The sequence below is a fragment of the Emydura macquarii genome, unplaced genomic scaffold (assembly GCF_026122565.2).
Source record: "Emydura macquarii macquarii isolate MOO-44397 ecotype Brisbane River unplaced genomic scaffold, CSIRO-AGI_Emac_v2 contig_2948, whole genome shotgun sequence".
NCBI classification, from domain to species: domain Eukaryota; kingdom Metazoa; phylum Chordata; order Testudines; family Chelidae; genus Emydura; species Emydura macquarii.
Genome location: NW_027133085.1, coordinates 3,035,261 through 3,055,752, shown reverse-complemented (window position 1 = coordinate 3,055,752; position 20,492 = coordinate 3,035,261). Strand labels below are relative to the sequence as shown.

General features: G+C 37.8%; 1 protein-coding gene across 2 annotated transcripts in view; it reads left to right on the top strand.

Moving 5' to 3' along the window:
- The window catches only part of ERP44 (endoplasmic reticulum protein 44), a 117,783-nt gene that overhangs the window by 22,331 nt on the left and 74,960 nt on the right, over positions 1–20,492 (top strand). The window contains exons 1-2 of one of the 2 annotated variants that reach the window (XM_067569825.1): positions 18,995–19,010; positions 20,013–20,085. Coding sequence is in view for 1 of the 2 variants with exons in the window: in XM_067569824.1 (XP_067425925.1) it covers positions 20,013–20,085 (73 nt within the window). In the remaining variant the exon portion in view is untranslated. Of the gene's footprint in view, positions 1–18,994; positions 19,011–20,012; positions 20,086–20,492 lie in introns of those variants that run through there. The other variant, XM_067569824.1, reaches the window with a different exon arrangement.

The window sequence follows — 20,492 nt, the reverse complement described above, 5'->3', positions numbered from 1 at the left end:
TTCATTTTGATCACCTCTTTTCTCTCAGAGGTTAAAACTAGTACATCTACTTTATGTTTGAGTTAGATTAATGTAATTTTTTTTCACAAAATATTCATGTTTTCATTCAAGTTGATTCCTAAATGCTAAAGCGATTCTCATTCTGTTAACTCCTGAGAAATCCTTGACTTAGCCAAGGGATGGAACCTCTTAATACTAGGGCATCTGACTTTTATTTATTTCAGATTGAAAAAAAATTTTTGGATTAAAAGAGGGAATAGACAGAATTTACCTAGATTGTATGTTGTGGTAGGAACCTCTGTATTTAACTTTTCATTCTGTCGCCTGTTTTCCTCAGTCCATCGCTTTAAATCTTTCACTTTTCAGGCTGAAATTTCCCAGACTTATCGTTGCCCAAAGGAAAAAATCTACCTTTTTGTGGTATTAGTAAAATTAGTTCAGCCATTTTGGAACATGAGACAGGAGAGGGTGTATTTTATATGAAATCTCTTTGATCTTTATTAAACAGGTATAGCAGGGTTGGGCATTTCATCAATCTAGAAATGATTGGTTAATTGACCAGTCAAAAATGGTCAAATATTTTAAAGCACCAAGTTATTAGAACAGTAACAAAGAATAAGCCTTTATGGTTTCCAGTAGACTTAGCTTTGGATACTCATGCCTAATTACAAAAAAGAGTTACTTAACTGAGTTATTTTAACACAGAGAAATGCAAAAAATAATTAATTGGAGTTCTAAAAAATGAAAGAATTACCTTTGTTTTTTTAAAAAAAAAAAAGTTAGGTTAGCATTCAAATGTGAACATTATTCAGGACTAAAGTGACAAAAGAAAAAACCGAAATTAAACAGAAATAAAACAATCATAGCAAATATAAAAGAAGAAAAGACATTTTAAAATGCACATATACTAGTCAGGCAGCAGACCAACTCTTCAAGCATCTTGCTTTTTACAGACCTCTTTTTCTTTATCAGTTTCAACTGCTTCATCTATTTCTCTTTCTTCATCGTCATCATCATCACCACATTAATCAGTATTCCTTTCTTCTCCTTTACCTAGCGAATAACGAATCAATTCTTCATCTGCCATTTTCATCTCTAATCTTGAATTTTGATACACGGTCACCAGCTTTTTAGCAGGGGAGGTCTGCAGTCTATTTCTGATTTTTGCTTGTATGATTTGCTTTATGGTTGAACGGACTGCTTCTTGCTTTAAATTTACTACCTATCCTAATTGTCCACACATCCTTTAAAATTTGCAACAGCCAGGCTGAATCGAATTCATCATCAGAAAGATCTTGGCCTGGAAGTATGGATCAAAAAGATAGGCATCCTTATGTCCTGGAGGGACCACTTGATATTTCTGTGATATTTGTCCATTATCTTTTTATTTTTTCACTTTTATGAGTAGACTGTATTCAATATTCTCACAATTATTTCTCTTAATGTTCAGGAATTTGGTCTTGGCATCAGACAGCGTACAGCTATCATTTTCCAAATAAACTCAGCTACAGGTTAAAACAGTGAAATTACTTTTAGTTTTGCATCCAAAAGACATAGTTATAAAAAATGTCATTGTGGATTACTCGGGGGCAACACTTAGTCACCCTTTCTTCAACAGCAGCTGATGGAAGAGTCTTCTTGCATATTTAAAGATCTTGAAAACATTTAATAGAAGATGCCTATTGAGTACTGTAAGGCTTGCTCAGTGTGGATAAAATTGAGTGTTGTACTAAGTGACTCTGAAAAATGGCTGCTGGTGCTTGTTTGTTTTTTAAAAACTTGATAATGCTTTTCACTTTGGACACATGTAATAAAGCTATCAGATGTTCAACATCAATAGTGAAAAGCTGAATCGTATGGGCAACACATCCATAACACAAAAAGTGGATACTCATCAACTTAGCCCAAACAGCTTTCATATTAGCCCATGTTGGTCACAACCTAAATAACCTTCTGTGCCCCAATTCACTGGTTAATTTTAAAATGGTCAACAATATATTGCTCAGTTGTGCACTGGAATTAGTAAAACACTGGCTGTGGAGTTGTTACAATTAAGTTGATGACATTTTCTTTGATGGATGGATCAGTATTCACAGACACTAGAGAGACATGAGAAGCTTGTGTAAGGAGAACACCAACTCTTTTTCACATCACCTGCTTTGGCATTCCAAAGACTTCCTGCAAGCCGTTTCCTATTTGGTACTGTTAACCTGATTTTTAGAGGGCTGATTTATTATAGGCTTGTCAATGATCTGATGAGAAGATACTCAGGTTCTTGTTCCAAAATCAGGTTACAGAATTAGAGAATGTAAAGAGTTCAATAACTTGTAAGGACCTTCAGGGTGTGCGGTAAGGACATTCACACTGAGAACAACGCCAGGCTTTAGAGATTTTTATTAAAATAAAGGAAAAAGTTATCAAAGCTCCAAACCACAGAATCAAGAAAAAATAACATAATTCTAGGGGTACATGTGGTAACATTCCTTACAAAGCTACTTAACTAGCATACTCTCACTCTTCCTTGGTGACCTGATAAGAGACAAAAGACTGGCATTCCAGTGATCCAGGTTCCTCAATGCCGAGATGGTGGAGAGAAGGGTTGATGTGGAGTAGCTAAGTTATTCTGAAAAAACTAAACTGATAACTGATAGCTAAAACAAAGAGGAACTAAAGTTCTAAAAAGTTCAAAAAGTAAAAGGCTGTCTCCACATGGTGGTTTGCCTTCTTATAGGGTCTTGATACTATCCTGAATATTCATGTCAGTACCCAACCTTCCATGCCCCAATCTCATTTCCTCACCCATGTAAATCTTACTTTATAGGCTAGCCAATTTATATATATTAATAGCATATCCATACATATTAATACCAATTATCTCACTCTCCCATTACCTTTGGCCTAGACCGTTACATCCATATTCTTGTAGTGTACCTTGTAGTTATCGGTATGTCCCAAATTCTTGTAAACACATTCAGTTCCCCAAAGTCTAAAAGGGTAACCCTTAGGCCATTTATCTATGCCAAAGGTTACAAGCACTCATGCTAACTTGCTCTAGCTAATCCTACAGGATACAGGCCTGTAGGTTCCTCACTAAAATTATTCAATACAATATGGGTTTGGAGGAACACTTCCTCCTGCCAGTGACCCTGGGGCTGGAGGAGCACTGTCAGCTCCAGCCCTGGGACCGGAGGAGCTATCCCCCATCCTCTCGCTGTAATGAACTCCAGCTATACCGAACAAATGGCTTGGATCTCAGGGGTTTGTTATAGCAAGGGTGTACTGTACTTTGTAAATTGGGCACATTTTATGAAAACGTTCCAACATGTAAGGATTTTAGACTATATGAAATGTTGTATTAGTGACATAAATACCTCTAGCAAACATATGGCCAACATAATTTTCTGGTCATGGGACATTTTGTCCAGAACCTAATACCGATTTGATGAATGTCTGAAGACTTTCCAAGAGTACGAATTTTGGTTGCTAAAGCAGATAGAGTTGCAAAATTCTTATTAGAAGATGAAGAAATGGAGTTAACTTCACTTTCATTGTCGCTCATATTGCTATCTTCATCTATGCTTTTTGTTGATGAATCTGAAGACAAAGTAGAAGGAAAATGCACAGCAGAAAACAAATTTTGATGCAGACTAGTTTTCCCTTTCTTGGCGTTTGACTGCAGTAATCTGTTCTTGACAATAACTGGATATACACCGCACGAATTTAACGTGTTTTTCCATTCTATCTACATATGTCACATATTCAGAAGAACAAAACTTGCATTTAGCTTTAACAGTTTTCCTCTGTTCATGTCTGGTAAAAACATTTATTTACAAGTCATTTTGATTTTTCCTAACTGCATAATTTATTATGTTCCCATTATTAATATCTCACTACTTATGGAATGCTATCTCGGTTATGAAGTATCTCTTGTATTTCAATCAACCAGTATCCATTCAGTTCTTCTCTAACTGGTGCTGTTCCAGAAGATTCCAGCTAATCAAAATGTTTTTGGGCATGCTGTCCCCCTTCTTTGCAGGACCCTTACAAACTCCCAGATCACATGAAGGGGGAGGAGGGTAGGTGACAAACACAATAGACTCATAAGTAGCAGCAGAAGAAGAAACAGAAGAGGCAGCAAGGGACCTCTACAGAGATGTGATGTGTCACACACCTCTCATTAGGATAGAACTTGCATATTATCAGCAAGGTTTGGCTGGGGATATGTGTATGTGGGGGGGGAGGGTAGTTATGAAAGGGATGTTTTTGAGAAGGGAGGGCATTTAATGGGCATTTAATGCAGAGTTGCTTTTTTAGGGTGGAGGACGTGTTGCAGGGGTTAATAGCTGTGATACTCTTGTTTAAGGGAGTGGCATATTGGCTTCTCTCCCTCCCCCACTCCCATTTGCTTTAATTCCTAGGTGTTTTTGTAGTCAGTGTAGATTGCAAGCTTTTCGGGATGGACCAAGTATTCATCTCCCACGCAGACTGAATGAGGGGGCATCTGGTAACAGCACAACTGTTCAAGTGAATCACCAGCTGTGTTGTCATCTGTGCTGCAGGAGACTGCAGTACTAAGGGTGTCACTCCTCCAGAAAAGCTGTGTCTTCATGCAACTAGAGCACACTCAACATCCATAGTATTTGTGGGTAATGCCATGATTATGGACATTTGCAGAGCAGCAACATAGTCCTCATTCCCTAACTTTGCTAGATGTTATGCAATTACTGCTTCATCAAGGGAAGATACTAACATAGGAAAAGCAGTTCTGCAGTCCCTCTTCTGATGAGACTCCTGGTCTCACCTCCATTGGAAACTGTCTGGGAGTCTTCTAGTGTAATGGACATATGCAATCACTGAAAGAAAGAATGTTGACCTATGTAACTTGTTCTTTGAGGTGTGTTGTGTATATCCATTACGTGACCCATCTTCCTTTCCTGTGCATTGGATTCTCTCATCTAAGGGTCTGGTATGAAGGAGCTGAAGGTGTGGCTCTGCCTTTTAGCCCCTTTGCTAGGAGCACGAGGGCACCAGGTTGAAGGCATGTCCATCTGTACCGATAGAAAACCGTGTGACACTGGTGCACACACACAGTGTAACGGACATATGCAACACCTCTTGAAGATGAACAGGAACGAGAGTAGCCATTCTTTTTTGAAAACTCAGAGTACATTTATTAGTTGATCCCAAGCATTATAATTGCATTACAGAATTCATAACTAGAGTCAATAATCACCCAAATTTAAGCTTCGTACACATGACAAACTAGTTCTCAAAAGCATCGCACCACTATGAATGATGGTTAAAATAGTCTTTTAAGACCTCCCTCAGCCATATAGCTCCATGGCTGATTCTTTGTATCTGGCTGTTCAAATGTAGAAGACAGCTGGTCCGCCTTACCTCTCCCCCCTGCCAATAGCCTTTCCTCCTTTGCCTTACAGATATCATGGATTACACAACATTTCTTGGTGAAATGCTGGTAACTAATAAAGTACTGCGAAGATGTCTCATAAGGCATTCAGCTAGATGGCAGTGCAAAGCACACTGGGCTACCTACCCCTGGTACACTGCATTTTCCATTGATGCAACCACTCGTGGGTACGTGCAGCACCGACACAAGCAGCCAAGTGTGCATGCACCTGAATGATATACAAAAGTCAGTGGCAATACGCCAATGAAACTTGCCTTGACCGAACTTTGGAGCGTAGATAAGGTCTTAGTGTGGGAAGGGGAATAAACTGAGGCCAGGTCTACACACAAAAAATTAAGTCCACTTAGCTATATCACTGAGGGCTGTGAAAAATTTCACTCCCTGTATGACATAGTGAAGTTGACTTAGACCGCTGTGTAGAAGTGGCTAGTTTGACTGAAGAATTCTTCCCTTGACCTAGCTACCACTTTTTGGAGAAGTAAATTCCCTACATCAACAGAAAAAGCTTTCTATCAATGTATGAAGCATCTACACTACAGTGGCACAACTGCAGCGCTGGAATGATTGTACTGAACACATATCAGAAGTAAATAGTCCAACATAGGTTATATGTTAGAGAAACTTAAGGTAGAGAATACCAGAGTGGGAAGCTGTAAAGAAATCATTCTAAGAGTTGTACTTCTTTTAAGACAAAGGGGAGAGTCAGCTTCTGCTTTTAGACTCTTAACCCTATTGATTAGATTAAAAGAGAGGTATTTTTTCTTAACTTTCCTGTCAAGTATTGTAGTAATTCTTGTTATCCTTATAAATTGATGTAATTACTTACTGTAGTAATTGGTGAGTCAGATATATTGAACCACTGATCTACTGTTTTATTTGAAAGTGTATCCTTAATTTGATCATTGCATTGTGTTATATATGATTAGTTTAGGGAAATTAGAAGTAAATTAGTTAGTGACATATTTACTTAGCTTCATGTTTGCTTGCTTATTCTTTTAATAAATCCATTAGAGCACACTAGACAGGTTCCTCTCTCAAAACTTACATTGCAGGAAAACAACCTATTTAAAGATAAAAGGTAGCTTCTGGACTCATATTTAGTTTGATTAAAATCCTATGGCCACTACAGAAGTTTGGATGTATAAAATGAAAACTAGAATATGTAGAGTAATCCTTTCAGGAATTTGGAAGCTACAGAAAATAGACATCCATAGATACTTATCAGTTAAGAACATAAGAATGTCCGTATGGGTCAGACCAGTAGTCCATCCAGCCCTGTATCCGGTCTTCCAACAGTGGCCAGTGCCAAGTGCTTCACAGGGAATGAATAGAACAGATAATCATCAAGTGATCCATCCCATTGGTCATTCCCAGCCTCTGGCAAACAGCAATCCCTGCCTATCCTGGCTAATAGCCATTGATGGACCTATCCTCCATGAACTTATCTAGTTCTTTTTTTGAACTCCATTATAGTGTTAGCCTTCACAACATCCTTTGGCAAGGAGTTCCACAGGTTGACTGTGTGTTGTATGAAGAAATACTTCCTTCTGTTCGCTTTAAACCTGCTGCCTACTAATTTCATTTGGTGACCTACTTGTGTTATGAGAAGGAGTAAATAACACTTCTTAATTTACTTTCTCCACACCAATCATGATTTTATAGACCTCTATCATATCCCCCTTTGTCTCTTTTCAAAGCTGAAAAGTGCCAGTCTTCATAATCTCTCCTCCTATGAAAGCTTTTCCATACCCCCTAATAATTTTTGTTGCTTTTTTCTATACCTTTTCCAATTCCAATATTTCTTTTTTGAGATGGGGTGAACAGATCTGCACACAGCATTCAAGATGTGGCCGTACCATGGATTTATAAAGAGGCAATGCTATATTTTCTGTATTATCTCTCTCTTTCCTAATGGTTCCCAACATTCTGTTAGCTGTTTTGACTGCCGCTGCACATTGAGTGGATGTTTTCAGAAAGTACTTGATTTGAACACCAGATTGGTGGGATGTAATCCAGTCTCTGTTCCTCTTTGAAATTAAAAGGGTGATGACTTCGGAATTAAATTTAAAAATCCAGTTCATTAATTTCTTTTCCTGAAAGAGATGGTTATGGCTACATTATCAAATACCGAAGCGAGAAAGCAAAAGTTGAGGCCTGGCTTCACTAATACATGTATATAACTAATCTCCTTCATACAGCGAACGTCAATGGAAAGTGACAAGCCATTTTTTCTATAGTCCATTAATTCTAGAGACAGTAGTTCTTGACTCTTCTTTAGATGTTATTTAATAACAAACCACCTACCCTTTTTTTTTTTTTTTTTTTTTTTTTTTGGTGAGTCTAAAGTCGGATTTGTGTGGATCCAAATGAATAATAAACAAAATAAATTTCAAGTACAAGTTAAAAAAAATGTTATTGCATTTTAGAAGGCATTCCAGTAGAACTGACCTCACCTTGTTTTTCTGAAGAAAGATATTTTTAAAATGTAGTAGTAAGTAAAAATGTATAGCTGTACTTTGTTCTAGCTAAAGAAAAACCTCATGACAATCTAGTTATAACTACCAAAACAAAATCCAGAAGATTGAAATAATTAATTAGGAAATATTTCTAGAAGGGTGGATGAAACTGGATTAACTCACTGTTTAATGAATCAAAGGAAAAGTGTAGTACGCTATAGTAATGGAGGCCATTTAGATATCTAGATAGCTTTTTTCATGATTTTCTTCCTGTCACATATATCAGTCATGATAACAATCCAATTCTTTTCCCTCTGTGTAAGATCACTTGCCATATCTAGTTCTAGACACTAAAGGATAAGAGTTGCTATGGTTTGGGATGCAGAATCAATATAATCTGGAATTTAATAAATACTGATTATTTGAAATATTGACTTGATTTTGGAGTTCTCAATGTGTTTTCCAGCAAAGAGTTCTCTTTGATAAGTGACTTTAAGTCGGGATAGTTCTTCTGAAGTTTTTTTGTTTCTTTGAGCTAAGAACGTATGTGGGTCTAACGGTTGCTCATTACTGAAAAGTTTTAGCTAAAGATGACAGCTTCTCAAAATGACTCCCCTTTCTTCCTTATTGGTGAGACAAATTTTTGTAGGGATCAAGATAGTCTTTTCCAAATAGCTTTCTGGGTTTTGTTTTGCGTAAGTTGGTATTTTGGAGGGCTAAATGAGACTGTTGTTCCTGCAACTAGAAAAAGTCTGAGCCCCATCTGGTTCCTTTTTTTGTTTTTGTTTTTAATTCCACCACTGTTCTGGTTACTTCTGTAAGGTGGAGCAGACATGTTCTTTTTCTGCCTGTTAGGGGGAGCAGGTGGCTTGTTTTGCACTGCATTTGGCAAAGGTTTTCAGGCACTCCAGTTGGACCTGCATCTGTGTCAGACTCTGCCCACAAGACTTCATTTAAAAAAAAAAACAACATTAAACTGTTTGAATTTAGTAATCAAAATTAAAAAAACAAATTTAAAAATGAAAAGCGATCCTTATTTAACATATCGCTCTATTTGTATAGTGACTCCAGTGCAACAGTTACAGAACAATTTAGCCCAAATAGATATGTCAGCTCTCACAATAATTAGGAAATATAAGGCTAGAAATACCAGGTTTAAATAAGAAAACAAAATACAAATAATCTAAATTAATTTGTGTTGGCAGTTGTCCTAAATTAATGATTGTAACTATTGTAGATGGGTTTTTTTTAGTAGCTGTGTTTATATTGTTGTATATCTATAACTGGTATACAAAAATATGAATAGTAAAAAAAAAAACTTATTTTCAGATTGTTGTAGTTATTAGAAATTGCTGTTACATTTTTTTCAGTAAAAACCTTTAAAAGTGATTTTTCCTGTAGGCCTATGAACAAATCAAATCATAAAGACACCTTGATAGTACAAAAAAATCGCCAATAGTGCTAATAGTAGTTGTGGTTACTCATCAAATAAAGACTGGCAGTATTCAATAAATCTTAATTATGAAAATGTTCAGCAACATTCTTGGGTGTTTCTATACCAATTAAGGGTTAAAGTGTCCTCACTGAAAGGTGAGTTGCATCCCTTGTTCTTTCTCCACCATTCCATGTTCAGTGTTTTCTGTTTTGTCTTTGCACTTTGTGGCTCATTATAAAGCTTCTGGGAATACTACCAGTAAAATATTCTTGATTGATGGTTCTGAAGCCAAACTTCATGGGCTCTTATGATGCCTGTCAGTTTCATGCTACTTTCCCCTGGGATTGCTCACAACTTGCATCCACTTGCAAACAGGCTACAAACCCTTGTGCTTCCTGTTGCCTGCCAGGTTAATGCAAATCTCAAAGCAGCAGAAGATTAGCACTGTGCAGAAAGGAAAATGTACCTGCAGACTGAAAGTCAGCCACAGAATCCTGTGGGGTTAGGGCTTCAGGTAGTAGCTCCAATATGTCAATCTGGATTAGAAATGGGGTAGAACTGTTTATTAAGCACAAAAATAATTTCCTGGTAGAGAGGAGAGGCAGTTGACCATGTGCCTTTAGCAGAAAGAAAGGCAAATGAAAGATTTAGTAAGAATAAACTGAGCTATTACTGTTAGCTCCCTTGCAGATGCAATGCTAATTAGAAACCATGATGCTCCAGGGAATAATAGATTACTTGTATCCTCAAGACAATTTACATTGGAAGTGAAGACCTCTATTTCATGATGTGATTTTTAAAAAGAAAAGAAAATGAAAACCTGAAATACAACAGGTTTAGTCTAGTGCTTGCTTTTTAAGACTGTCATACGCTCATTTAAACCACTTCAGTATTTTTCCAAGGAAGTAACTAAAATAAGAAATATAGGAACTAATGCCCATTCGGCCTATCCAGGTCTGCCTCTTCTGTTCAGTTAGAAATTAGTATGTGCAAATATTAATTAATAGAGTAAAATGTGGGGGAAAGATTCACTTAATAATCAGAGAATAAAGTAAAGTAGTAATAACACAGAACTCATTGATTTAGACATGCAATGTGGGTGTTGAGTAACAACGCTGAAACCTGAGGATGATAAAGATGTGGTGTTGGGTTGGAACAGACAAACTCTTGTGCTTCAGGGCATAAATTAAACCCTAAATGACACGGGTGGGAGAAATTTTTTTTTCTACTATGAGCATTATTCTCTAACTGCCCACTACAGGGTTTTTTTTTTTTTGTCTTCCTCTGAAGCATCTTTCAGAGATGGAATCCTGGACTATATGGAACATGGTCTAATCCAGTGTGGCAAGTCCTTTATTAAGATTAGCCAATTTTAATGTAAGTCTTTTTCCTTTGTATTTACCCTAAGGTTCCACTTGTACCAGTTACAGCCAAGTCAGCAAATCTGTTACAATTTATAGTATACATTGGGCATGTTCAAAGCTTTAGCCTATATTGGAATATGAGCAAAGTACCATTGATGCTACAACTTGATACAGTTGACGTGAATATAATTGTAATGTAAATGTGCCCTAACTTCCTGTTCCTTTTGCCAGTGCTTGGCTTGCTCTTCCACTGGAACTTTAAGAGGAGAAACTCCCATCAAATGGTATGTAGGAACTGTTAATAAGAAGCCCGGATAACTACATGTTCCGCCTAAGTGTGTGTTTATCTCAAGATCAGTCCATTTTTAAGTTATACATTTATAAAAAGTCTCCTTTTCATGGTGAGAAGTGTTCACCCCCATTCTCTTCTATAGATCAAGAATGGGGGAACAGATCTCACTGAGACTTTCCACCAAAAATTACATTAGGGCTGAAACAAAGTATTAAGTTCAGCTACAAAGGAGAATGTTTTAGAAAGCTATGAGGTTACAAATAGACCCAATAAAACTCTAAGATAGCCCTTGCTTAGTAGTAAATACTTATAATAGCCATTTATTTGGTAAAGTTCTTGGAGACTATTGAGAATATATTCCCTGAAATTGTGTTGGTGAAAAGTTTTTTGTAATGGATTCACCGGCAGTTGAGTTAATTTGTTCCTGTAGGAAGTTTGATTTTCAATGCTGGTCTGTGTATTATACTACTGTAAGATTAAATAACTGTCAGGATACATAGTGGTCTTATAGGTGTATCTTTATTATTACTTAATCTAAATAAATATTTAAAAATACACAACTTTCCTATAACTAAAATATTTTTCTTCTGACTCCTTTTGTTTAGCAATATGCTTTTATAAGCATATATAAAATGTCTGTTTTTAAACAAAAATGCAGTTGACATTCAGAAATGATTTCAGCAAAAGAATCTTGTTTTCTGCCCAAGGGTGACATTCATAGACTTCACTAGAAGCCAAGATAAAATTTGTCATAATAGTGGAGCTTCTTAGCAATTTAAATAAGGAAAACTATCTCCCTTCATGTTGAATATTAATAGTAATTAAAAATAACTTCTTTCATCTCATGGGACAGCAGGATTATTGGGTCAAAAGCGGATATTTTCTTGCCTTGGGCAGTTTATATATTAAAAACCACTGAACTGAACGTAAACCTTGCATATTGATTGGCGTAATGTTTCATATGCGAAGATAGACACTTCTTTTTTTTACATTTAGCCTTATTGATCACATCCATCCATTGTAAAGGTTTTGGCATCCTCAGCTATTATTTTGTCAATATGTTGATTTATCACAAATTTTTATAAAGGTATATATTGGACTTCATTTTTTTATACTTTAAGTGAGAAATGGAATATTTCAGTAGCTTCAGACTAATGGAGTTTTTGGGAAAGATGTAGTTCGTTGTTTCAAATATTCATACATTAATGTTAACAAAAAAGAAAAATTGAGTATGTAGTGCCACTCTGTCTTCACCTGCAATATCTGAAGACTCTGTTTTTGGGCTTTGTTTCGATAGAGACAGCTAGTTGTACCAAATCTTAATGCAATAATAGACTTAGAGGAAGCTACCAAACATTTTACTTTTGCTTTAAGGCTCCTCTCTTTGAAAGGTTTGCCTCAGGTGGCTGTATTGGGAAATGCTATCTTATATTTTGTTTCTTTGGATTGGAGTTTAGGCAGTCACTTGAAGGCTTATCTTGGTCAGTGAACCCTGTACTTGATTTTTCAGCTAAGTACACACACTTGGTGATAAGGTGTATTTTACAAATATAAAAATAAAACTTAGGTAATTCCTGCCCCATTTAAGGTAAGCATATGTATTAAACACCATGATAATGTAAAACTAATATTTTGACTCTGAAGCCTGGTTACCATAATTAAAATGCAGGTGATAAAATTTGTTCTCAAAAGTTGTGGCCACTGCTGTAGTAACTCTTTGTTAGAGACAGATTTGTGGCTTTAAAATATTAGAATCTTTCAAGTTTGTGTGTTGGGGATCTGATATACTAAAACTGCAATGCAGGTGGAGAGTCGCACGGAAGCTTGTCACAAAGGTTCTTCTGCAGAAGTGTTTGCCTCTACAGAGCTGCATTGTACAGCTTAGATCAGAGGTTCTCAAACTGGGGGATGCATGGACTGTATCCTGGGGAGATGTAAGAAGCTTTGGGAGGGATGGAATTTACTATGGATGTTTTACCAAAGCAGTGAATAAATAGCAAAGCTGATTCCTCCAAATATATCAGGTCCTCAAATGGTGATGTGCATTTTTCTCTAGATGGCACTGTGCATTTTGTTGGATTTCTGTTAAGCTTGCTTAGCATTATACAAAGTCAGTGCCATTTGTACATTAATCCATTTGCTATGATGTGGTATGCGCATTTAATTGTAAGCATGGACCACAATCGCAGTTTTGCTTTTATTGCAATGGATGGTTGGCTCATTCGTGCAACAGAAGGAAAAACAAAAAAGCTGAAGCTGATTCAAGTGAAGCGTCGCTACTACATATGTCGGTATAGGTACTTGTGTGTCAGGAGGGCTGGTAGCGTAAACTACTACAGACACAAAGAACGGGAGCATGATCAAATACGTTTTAGAAACAGTGTCTTAGAAAGTCCCACTTTCTGGAGGTTTTTCCTTAGGTTTTCCTGGATTTTTCCAGCAGTGATTCTCTCCTTTCTTTATCATCCTTGTAACTCTAACTTCTCCTTTTCAGCTTCCAAAATTATAGCAACTGGGGCTAGTTCAGCTGTCCCCAATTAATCTTCAGCTTATCCAACAAAACCAGAGAAACATGGTAATATCTGACGATATCAATGGTGATCCCTCAGAGTTCAAGGATGATTATCTTCCAATAAAATGATAGCCAGTTATTGCTGGTAGATCTGCAAGTGACTACTGAGACCTATCCAGGATCCACAGACCTTGTCATAGCTGTGGCAGACATTTCCCAATGGAAGGGGAGGATCTGGATTGTTAAATCGGGCTGTGGCATATTCTTTCCTCCTTTCCCATTTCTCTGTTTCCTGTTGTCTCTGTTGGATCTCAAAATACTGGTATCCTTGTCACAAAGTCCTCTTTCATTTTGGTCAAGGACTTGGGTTTCCCATCAGTTTATGTCAATATTGCACTTCTTCATGTTGGCTTTGAGGGTGTTTTTTATGTGCTTTTTTTGCCCACCCTTTGACAGTTGGCCATGGTTCAGTTGTGAGAACATGACCTGCTTCAGGAGTCAGCTTTCTGGCATTCGAAGAACATGACAAGCCCAACGGAGTTGGTGGTGAATGACCATAGCTTCAGTGCTGGAGGTTTTGGCTTGGGACAAAACACTGATGTTGGTGCATCAGTCATCCCACCTGATTGGAATATCTTTTGGAGGTACTGTTGATGGTATCTTTCAAGAACCTTGAGGTGTCTACTGTATGTGACCCAGGTTTTGGCACAGTACAAAAGAGCAGGAATAACAATGGCCTGGTACATGAGAAGCTTGGTTTGATTCTTGATCTTACAATCTTCGAAGACTCGTTTTCTCGTGTCCAAAAGCTGCACTAGTGCATTGAAGGCGGTGTTGAATTTCCTCGTCATTGTCAGCTTTCTGTGACAGATACTGCCAAGGTAAAGGAAGTGCTCGACCTTCTTCAGGGTCTCTTTATTACTCTGAATTACAGGAGCAGAATCCTGGTGATTTGGAGCCTGTTGGTGAAGTAATTTAGTTTTCTTGATAAGTTTCAGGCCAAGTTGGTTGTAGGCCTCAGAGAAAGTGTCAATTATTTTTTGAAGATCTTCGTTCAAGTGGGTGTATAGGGCACAGTCATCTGCATATTGGAGTTCAGTAACTGATTTAGTGATAGTCTTTGACTTGGATCAAAGGTGATTGAGGTTGAAAAGCTTGCCGTCCATTCTCAGTTGGATGTCAAATCTGGAGAGGAGCTTGTCAGCAATGAGAAGGAGGATAACAGCAAGGAAAATGGAGAAAAGAGTTGGAGTGATGACACGGCCTTGCTTGACTCCTGTCTTGACTCGGAAGGGTTCCATTTCAGATCCATTGCTGACGACCGTCACAGACATGTTGTTGTGGAGGAGTTGGGAGGACAGCAACACATTTGGTGGGCATCCAAATTTAAGGAGAATTCTCCATAAAGCCTCATGATTGATGGAGTCAAATGCTTTCATGGGGTTGATGAAGGCCATGTGCAGAGGTCAATATTGCTTGTGGCACTTTTCCTGAAATTGGCAGGCAGTAAAGATTTTGCTGATGGTATCTTGAGATGATCAGAATCTGCATTGCGATTTTGGGAGGATTTCTTCAGCCAAAGGGAGCATCCAGTTGAGGAGAAATCTGGCAAGAATCTTTGTGGAGATGGATAACAGGACAATTCCTGGCTAGTTTCTACAATCCAATTTGTCACCTTTCTTGAAGATGGTCATGATCATAGTATCCTTAAATTCAGCTGGGATTCCTTCTGAATTCCAAATCTTGAGGACTAAGGCATGAAGCAGGTAAGCCAGTTCTTCTCCCCATCCTTGGAAGACTTCGGCAGGGATTCCATCAGGTCCAGATGCCTTATTGTGTCTCATCTCTTCAATGGCTTTCTGTACCTCAACAAATCTCTGTCGGGTTCTGAGATTATCCTTGATAGGATGTTGAGGAATTAATTAAAAAAATACTTTCGTCAACATTGAAATCATGATTCAGGAGGTCTTTGAAATATTCCTTCGATTGCACATTGATTGATTTGTTGTCCCTGAGGAGGTTGGCTCCATCCCTGGATCTAAAGGGGATTAGCTGTTGGGTATTGGATCCGTAGAGGGCTTTGGTGGCATTGAAGAATCTGTGTATGTCATGGGTGTCGGGCGAGTTGTCAGATCTCCTTCGCTTTTTTCCTCCTACCACTTGTTCTTCATTGTGCAGGTTTTCCTTCAAACTTCAGCCTTAAGTTGATAGGGGACATATTGCTTCTGCTTGGAATTGATGTCATTCTGCCAAGCACAGAAGGCCTTATGCTTACGCTCGATCAGGTCTTGGATTTCCTGATTGTTCTATCAAACCAGTTTTGGTGTTCCGTGGTTGAGAAACCCAGCATTCGCTCATATGCAGCATGGACAGCTGATTTGAGTGCTCTCTAGCAATTTTCAGGGCTCTCCATCTTGGTTTTGGTATTCATCAGTTTCTTTTTAAGGCACTGCTGTAAAAGGTCACATTAGACTCTCAGTGTTGATCTTCTGTCTGGCTGATTTCTTCCACATTTGTCGTTTTGGTGCAAGTTTGGTGGAAATTATGTAGCGAGTAAGGCAATGGTCTGTCCAATAATCATTATCACCAGTCATTGCTTTGGTGATGCAAACATCTTCACAAGCACAGATAGTGACATAGTTGATCAGATGCCTGTGCTTCGATCGTGGGTGTTTCCATGATGTCTTTTGGCAGAACATGGTGTTCGTGATAATTAGGTCACGTTCTGCACATTTGGTCAGGAGAAGAATTCCACTGGAATTGGTCTTGCCCACTTCTTCCTTTCCGATTGTACTATTCCAAGCTCTGAGTCACTTTCAACTCTTGCATTAAAATTGCCAAGTAGTATGAGCTTGGGGTGGCACAGATAATTTGGTCAAGGTTGGCCTAGAATCCTTATATTTGATTTCATCATCAGCGTCCAGGGTTGGAGCGTATGCACTGATGAATGTTGCATACTGGTTCCTGACAAGTTTAAGAAGGAGGGTCATGAGTTGTAATCATTGATGCCAACTGGTAATTCTGAGAGTTGGTTGATTATTTCATTTTTGATAGCAAAATCAATGCCATAAATTCGTTGTTCATAGTCACATGCTCCTTTTCAGAAAAAAGTGTAACCTCCACCTTGTTCCTTGAGCTGTCCTCCTCCTGCAGTGCAGCAATGTCGATGTCATGTCTCCTGAGTTCTGTGGCCATGGTTGCAGTTCTTCGCTCTTACTTTTCAGGTTATCCATCAGGGTTTGAACATGCCAGGTTCCAAATTCATTGTTTGGTTTTGACTGTAGTAGGGTGATCCATCTGGACGTGGTTATCCAGTCTGGGGGAGGAGAGGTAAACTATGTTTAGAGCACCTTTTCTAGTCCCTTTCCCATGTGGGGTGAGCAGAGTGGATCCTCAAAAGGGCTGCTCAGTCGCAGTTGCCGAGTTGCAATCCTGCCTCTGTCCAAATGCAAAAATGACCATCTGACAGCCGCTGCTTGCATGTCGGTCTGTGACTAGGAGCTTCTGGTCATCACTGTCCTGTTCCCGTCACCACTCACCAATCGCCATAGGACTTACATGAATATGGAAGATGCTTGTGCATGAATTCTTTTAATGTGAAGACACTGTTTACACCAGTGTCCACTCAGTGCTTGACAAGACGAGGATTATAATCCAGTGACAAGGAGACCAAAATGATTGGGGATCTTCATCCTTCTGCAGCCTTCACCTGCCTTCACAGCCATTGAGAGAAATTGTCTCTTCATCCGCCTGCTCTGCCGTTGAGGACTTGAGAGGATGAATTGGATCACTGTTCATCTGAATCTTCACCTTCAATCTTGCTGCCTTGGGTGACCTTGGCAGGAGTGCGAGACTCCAGATTGCATCACTCTCAGGATCATGGGGACAGTCAAGCCACCCCACCACATCAAGGTTGCAATCCACTGGGGCAGATCTGACAATATCACTGTGGTTGCACATGTCTTACAAAAGTGGAGTAAAGATAAAGAAGATATCTGGAAGTGATCTTGTTTTAAAGAATGAACATCACCTTGTCTTGCTGAGAGCAGTCCGCATAAGTGACATCTTAAATGTAAATGTGCACTGGCGAAGACTTTACAAATAGGAGAGTAGTCCCAGAACCCAGCAGTCTTCAGGGAAATAATTTCAGACACACAGATCTTTGGGACTTCACAATTCTACAGTAAGGGTAAATCTAATCTGTGCAGGAAACAGAACTTTTTCTGGAGTCAGGTTGAGTCTGTGGAATAAACTCCCCCAGGAGTTAAGGACCATCGCTAACCTCATCACCTTCCCTCCAAATGCAAGATGCATTTCATTAACCTTGCTTTCTCTAGCATAAATATATAGCAATGTGTATATTTTTTAAAACCCAAACTGAATCTCTGCCAAAATAAGACACTCCAGTGCACGCATTTCTCTCCCTGAGAAGAGAACATATGTGAAAGATGTATAGTCATGTTGCTTAATGCGCAACTGGAATACCCTCAGATACCATGGTGATGAGCGCGGTATAAGAGCCTATATAGACTACAATAGAATTCCAAGACTTCAATAGTCTATGTATATGAGAGAGAGAGACTGAAAAACAGCTACAGTAGATGCACTGTCTCAGTAATAGAAACCTTGCTTTCTATAAGCTTTCCCCTAGATACCACTGTTCTTTGGAAAATCAAAAAGGACAAGGCTTGAGTGATACAGATAATGCCTTACTGTTGCATGTTACCATGGTCCAAGCTGATTACATCCAAGTGGACATTCCAATGTGTCGAACATCTAGGGGAGACCTGTCGCTTGAATTATGTTGGCACTGGAATCTAGAAATCTTAAAATCAGTGTCATAGGTGCTGAATGGGATTGCTAATAAAAGCTGGATAATACCAGTATGGGAAAATAGATACCTTACTAACATCCCTTCACATACCACTTGAAAGGTATACAAAGATTTGGGACTGTAAGTTTCATCTATGCAACAAATACAATCATTACATGTAGTGTTCCTTTGAGCCAAAATAAACTCAATTTCTACCCCAGTAAAGGCAGTTTGCTTCTATTTTGTTTTTCTTCTCCATGTTTCCTCAGGTTTTCTGTCCATCTCTTCCCATAAGATGTTTTGTCTTCACTAACACAAAGATATGTGTCTCATTTTTTTTTTAACGGCAAGATAATTATGCCTCAATAGTTTCATCTCACTGTAAAATCCTAAATGAAGACAAGGCACTTGTACAGTTAAGTATGAGCTAACTAGGTGAGGTCAGCAATCTCACACCCCTTCTCCTGCCCCATTGTTGACCTCGTCTAAAACTACAGTGTCTTGTCTCCACTGTGTTTTTACAGTGGGATAGCTAACGAGTGTTAGTTATCCTGTGGCAAAATTTCTTCTTTTTTGTCAGTGAAGATTTAGCTGTAATGTGTTTGTTCTTCTACTCCATCTTCCCTTCTGTGATTGCTGATTTCTCCTTTAGGAATGGCCTATGCAGGAGACCATTCAGCCCCTGGGTCTCTGCATGAAAAGTGAAATTGGTAAGCTTATGTGTTTTCTTCACACAGCTGCAAGTGAAACTGTCTAGCTCCCGTACATTTTCCTTTGGTGCTTTTGCATTCTCTACTTTCCAGATTCCCCTGCACCCCTTTGGAATCTTAATCTTTACAGAGAGGAGAATGGAAGGCAATGTAAGACCCAAAACCTCATCCATAACGGATTATATCTTCTCTGGCTTTAAATGTTTTTCCTACATTTAACTGCTAATCGCACTATTAGACTCTTTTTTTTGTTTTGTTTTGTTTTGTAAAGTTAAGTAAATGTGGATAGAACTTGGTATTGCCATAGTAATTACATTGAGTCCAACATATGTAACTTAATTTTGTAATTGAAGCATCCAGCTGCCATGGTGATAGGTTCTATAAACATTTAATACAATTGAATTCCATTACATTCAAGGACTACAGAGATGTGAGGAGCTATAGAAAATGAGGATATGAAAACATAGGTACTATAATTACAATTACAATTTATAAAAACAAACGAAACCTCTTAGCTTAACTCCTAGGTGAGACTAAATACTGTATTCCTAATTCTTTCTCTGTGGAGTAAGACAGTTGCATTGCTAATATGTGGCTTTCATTTCATTGGTAGGAGTAAATGGATTGGTCTTCTGTTTTTGTTTTTTTTTTAAAATAATAATCTCTGAATAGAGATTTTTTTTCTTCAAGGCATAGAAATTACCTGTAATATTTATTAAACATATTTAGAACTGAAAGAATAGGGAGAAAAAATAAATAGATTATAACCAGGTAATACTTTAACTTCATGAGGGATTTATACTCGTGCATATAATATATATTACATATATATAATGTTTACTTACAAATTTGTAGTGGCCTTTTTCTGAAATTACTTGAAATTTTGTTGTTATATATTGTCATTTTTAACCTATAATATTTGAAATCTTTGAGATGTAATATTTCTCAATGTTGAAACACTATAAATCTTAAATACAGATTTAAAACCTGTTTTCTTTACAGGTATCTTGGCTTTTGAATCCAGCAAGAAGTGAAATAACAAGTCTAGATAGTGGAAATATAGATGACATTTTAAGTAAGTACTTTGAAACTTCTTGTCTTTGCATGTTGTCTTTGCAATTGTTCTTTATTTGTGTGTAAAACATGGGCTATTGTCAGATTTAATGTTTGGATAGTGCTTTGAAAATTGCTATGTTAAGTATTAGACTTTTTATAAGTGTCTTTGCCAAAAATTGATTCTCTGAACTGAAGGGTAACTTTGAAAATTATCTTGCTGTAATTTAAATTAGGATCTTAATTGGCTAAGAAAAAACTGGATGTCTGAAATGAATACATTATTAGAGAAAGTGGGATGATTTTACACAACAAAAATCTGTCAATAAAATGTTCGAGAGAGATCATCAATTAGCTGAAAACTGCTGATAGATCCTAGTTGTCTTCCTTGGATAAATTATGCTTTTATTCTTGTAAGTGATACCCAGA